The 4,710-nt window shown below is 65.2% G+C and overlaps 1 protein-coding gene across 1 annotated transcript; it reads left to right on the top strand.

Moving 5' to 3' along the window:
* Positions 1-2,211: 2,211 nt before the first annotated feature.
* Positions 2,212-3,806, top strand: HELT (helt bHLH transcription factor). The gene is made up of 4 exons (XM_006276058.3): positions 2,212-2,654; positions 2,874-2,978; positions 3,156-3,252; positions 3,329-3,806. Exons 1-4 carry the CDS (start codon positions 2,628-2,630, stop codon positions 3,781-3,783), a joined length of 684 nt encoding a protein of 227 aa, XP_006276120.1. The 5' UTR covers positions 2,212-2,627; the 3' UTR covers positions 3,784-3,806.
* Positions 3,807-4,710: the final 904 nt, after the last annotated feature.

Raw genomic sequence — 4,710 nt, 5'->3', positions numbered from 1 at the left:
CGGCAGCGAAGGGCGGCGCGGCGGGCGCTGCCACTCGGAGCTGTCCAGCGGCTCAGCCCTGCCCTGCCCTGGCACCCGCTGTCTCCGGCCGGCCGCCCGCGGCCCGCAGCCCGGCCGGCCGGGGACAACCGCCCCGAGCCCGCAGCAGCACGGAACAAAATAAACAAGCCGAGCTGGGTAAAAAGTGGCCTCGCAGGTGCCTGCAGCTGGCGGTTAACACAGGCAGTAAGAGGATCAACTCCCGCCCTGCTGGAGGGGGGGCGGGGGGAGCCCTCACATGGGCTATTCACAGTTTAGTTAATTTGGATGATAACAGTTACTGTTTAATCCCTTTGTACGAGCCTGAATGTACTGAAGCCTCCGAGGCTCGGGGAGGAAACCCGTGTGCAAGCGGCGCGGGGCCCGCCGCTGCCAGCCCGGCGCGGGCGCGGCTCTGGCCGGCGGGGTGCGGGGTGCGGGGCACGGGCCGGGCGGGGGCACCGGCGCCGGGCGCGGAGCTGGCCGCAGCCACGTGCGGGGGGAACGAGGAGCCGGGCGGCCCGGCCCTGCTGGACACCCGAGGGGGCTCGGGGTCCCGCTCTCGCCGTCCCGCGACGCGAGGCCACGGGCCGACGGGCGGCCACGGCACAGGGACGAGCACGGGAAGGGTCGCCGTGGACGAGCTCCCGAAGACCCCACGTGGGCTGGGCTTGCCAAGGGCCCGGCTGGAGGGCACCACGTCGCGGCTGGGCCGGATCGGGCGCTGGAGCAGGAAGATGCTCCCCGAGCCCACGTCCCCTCGGTGCCAGCGATGGTTTCCTTTGCTCCCGCTGGGCAGAGCCGCAGCCCAAGTGGGATTTCCTGCGGAGTTAGCAAACGTGGAAAAGGGGGTCCTTTTCACTGGAGGGGGGGGCTTCCCCACGCAGAAACGAGGGAGGTGACGAGGCGCCTTGCAAGAGCCATGGAAACGCACGCCGAGGCCGTGGAGAGGGGGCGGGGGGGCGCCTTCCTTTTCAGCGATTTCCTCGCGCTGGTGTTTGTGTGTTTTCGATATTTCCCTGTGAAACCCTTTAAAGAGAGAGCGATCAACGTCCCCGGCCCCCCCCCTCCCCGCCCCCCGGGGACAAACGCCGCTGCCTCAGAAAGAGAAGAGAGAAAGCGGTCCTCTGCGCTCTCGAGGCGAGGGCCGCGGCTGCCAGAACAGAGCCCATAAAAAAGTTAACAATGCTGTGAAAATATGTTTGCAGAAAATAGACAATTGTTGGATTAGACGTATTCAAGTATGAAATAATGCCTTTTTGTGTAAAAACTTCAGCAATGTGCGCGTACAAAAGTTCCCTGTGGCAGTTACTTGCTTCCTTTGTGAGCTTTTTGCGCTCTGGCGTCTCCACTTGGCGCGTTTAACTCAGAGCCCTTTAAACGCGATTGTTTCTTTCTTTTTAATGACATTTACCGGATCAAAACATGCTGTTAATTCGATCAGAAAGCTTTACCCTCCCTAACAATGCCACAATAATTTCTCCTGAAGTTTGTTAAATTGACCAAAATTAGGCAAATGAATAGGGGGTCTGTAGGCGACCCCTCTTGCAGGTGACACCGCATAATGCACTCTAAGACCAGCTGCGATCCTCTCTTTATTTGCCCCTCTTTTCTTTGACCCGCATTATTAAAATTTAGGCCCAATGAAACTATTCATACTTTTCAATGGGACATTTTCCTATAGGATAATAGGCTACAAATTGAGCCTCTCCAAAGGGGGGGAGGAAGGGGCTGAATCGACAACCCCCAGACACACACCACACAAAAAGGGCCGTCGTGTGCCAAAGGCTTGGCGGGAGCCTCCCCGGGCCCGCGGAGGGGAGGAGAGGACGGGGGGGGGGGGGGGTCGTGTGCCAGCCCCCGGTCCCCACACCTGCCGGGGTGTCCCCGCCACATAAAGCGGGGTAAACAAAAAGCCTCGCTGCCATCTCTCATAAAGATGGACGTGTCACCAAGTCGTGTGAGAAAAGCCTGAGAACAAACGGGGCCACTCCGTCTCCAAGGGCTCTCCCTTGAACTGGGCGGAACAGCCTATTAAGGGCTTACTTAATTACTTTAATGACTCTGGACAGGCTTTAAAATGCAGTCAGCGCTTGGACAAGGAGAAGGGGGGGCCGGGGGGGACTGCCTGGGATTTGTAAACAGGCGATCGTGTGAGAGACCAGGCGCCCGGGACTTACAGAAGGAGCTTGTGTTCACAGCCTGCCAGCGCGCCACTGCGCTCCGCTCCTCTCGCCTTGCCCCGGCCCGGGCTGTTGCCATGCAAATGGGCTTCTGGGGGCGATCACGTGTCCTTTGAAGGGCCACGTGGAGCAACAAAGCTGAGCTGCCCCCTGCTCGCCCCCTTGACTGCGGGGAAAAAAAAACACACACAACATTTTTTTTCTGACTCCTTTAAAACTGATCTTTAATGCATACATTCCCCAAACGCTGCTCGCCCTAATCCCGGGGAAGCAGGCAGGCCCTGAATGCCCACGGTCCCCCCCAAGACACGATCGCTTTATAAGCAGCCCCGTGGAGGTTAGGGGGCTGCAGTCCACCTGGGACCCTCGAGGAGGGACCTCGGGCTCCTCTGCCCTGCCAGGCCTCCCCCCCATCCCCCCCGCAGCATGGCCTCCAAGCTGAAGGAGCGGAAAGTGAGTTGGAGCCGCGGCCGGCCCTTGCGCACCGGGGCTCCTGCACTGGGCGCTGGGAGCGAGGCCACGCGGGGCCACGCGACCTCGCTCCCGGGAGCAGAAGGCCCTTAGGTGCCGAGCAAGAAGCGTGGGAGTGGGGCCCTGGGTGCAGGGGCCCCGTGAGGGGAAGGGCTCCGTGCGCCCGGGGCTCAGGTGAATGCACACGCTTGTGCCCCGCAGAGGACCCCGGTGTCTCACAAAGTGATCGAGAAGAGGAGGAGGGATCGGATCAACCGCTGCCTCAACGAGCTGGGCAAGACGGTGCCAATGGCCCTGGCAAAGCAGGTAGGCGGTGGGTGGCGCGGGCTCCCCGGGCCGCCCCGGCGAGGGGGATCCCAGGGCAGCGCCCTGAGCCTCACTGCCCGGCCCGGCCCGGCCCGGCCTGGGCTGGGCGAGGCGGGGCTGCCTCGGCTCCCCACGGACCGCGTGTGTGTGTGTGTGTCCTCCCCCGCGGGTGTGCAGAGCTCGGGGAAGCTGGAGAAGGCGGAGATCCTGGAGATGACGGTGCAGTACCTGCGGGCCTTGCACTCCGCCGACTTCCCCCGCGGCAGAGAGAAGGGTAGGTAGCGCCCCCGCCGGGCCCGGCCCCGCTGCCCCGGGGCACGGCACTCACGCGGCCCGCTCCCTCCCCGCAGAGCTGCTGGCCGAGTTCGCCAACTACTTCCACTACGGCTATCACGAGTGCATGAAGAACCTGGTGCACTACCTCACCACGGTGGAGCGCATGGAGACCAAAGACACCAAGTACGCGCGGATCCTCGCCTTCCTTCAGTCCAAGGCGCGCTTCGGGCCCGAGCCCCGCTTCGCCCCGCTGCCCGACCCGGACTTCTCGTGCCAGCTGCACCCGGCGCCCGACTGCCCGGCCCACGAGCCCTTCCCGCCCGGCTCGGGCGCGCCCTTCCCCTGGCACGGCCCGGCGCGCGGCCCCTACCTCCCCGGCGCCGCCGTGCCCCTGCCCAGCCCCGGCCAGCAGCGCGGCGCCTTCCTGTCGCCCGTGCAGGGCCTGGACCGCCACTACCTCAACCTGCTCGGCCACTCCCACCCCAGCACCTTCGCGCTGCCCCCGGGCCAGTCCCCGCCCGGGCTATAGCTCGCAATAAACCGCGTCCTGCACCCGCCTGACTCGGCTTCCTTGCGCGCACCACGGGCGAGCACCCGGCGCCGGGGGGCAGCGCCGCACACGGGCGCAGAGCCGCCCAGGGGCCCCTCGTGCGGCCGGGGCGGGGCGGGGCGGGGCGGGGCGGCCCTCCTCCCCGCGCCGCTCCGACGGCTCCCGGAGGGCCGAGCCGGGGGGCCCCGCCGAGCTCGGCGCACAACTCGCGCAGGCGGGGGGCGCTGCTGCTCCCCCGCCTCGGCCGCGTCCCCTCCGGCCCGGGGCCGGGGCTCTGCAGTCGGGGGAGGAGGGCGGCGGCGTCCCGGAGCCGGGGCTTCACGCAGCTCGCGCCTCGTTCCTGCTCCCGCTCCTGTGCGAGCCGCGGGCCGGCGGGGCCGGGAGACGAGCGCCCCTCGAGGGCCCGAGCGGCCTCTGGACGCGGACGGTCTCCGGGCAGCAACGCCGCAGAGCTAAGCTGTCTCGGAGCGCAGAGCCGCGGGCTGCCCGGGGAGGCAGGCGGTCGCCCTGCCGCTCTGCCCTGGGACGGCCAGCCAAGCGCAGGCTGCAGGGAGACCTCTCCCGGCTTGTTTGCCGAGGTCATGGGATGGGCTGCCCCGCAATTTGTAAACCAGCAGCTCCTTTATTCGCAGACACACACAAAAAGATCTTCATGACAATGCCTAGAAAGTAGAGCGGGGTCTTCCGCTTAGACTGTCAACACAGAGAAGCTGGCTCCTTTGCCTCCACACGGCCGAGGTCACGTACCCGGGGACTGCGAGGAGGGGAAATCGCTATTTCCTCGAGAGACAGCTGAGACCTTAAATCCAAGCGAGGGCAGAGGGACGAGTAGCTATATCTAAATGCATCTCTCACAAGGCAATCTGGCAGAATCCTAGTGTATTCAGCACCAGAAGGATGCCTGGT

This window comes from Alligator mississippiensis, chromosome 2 (assembly GCF_030867095.1).
Source record: "Alligator mississippiensis isolate rAllMis1 chromosome 2, rAllMis1, whole genome shotgun sequence".
Lineage (NCBI taxonomy): Eukaryota > Metazoa > Chordata > Crocodylia > Alligatoridae > Alligator > Alligator mississippiensis.
Note: the sequence above shows the minus strand (reverse complement) of the source record. Positions and strands in the feature narration are given on the sequence as shown.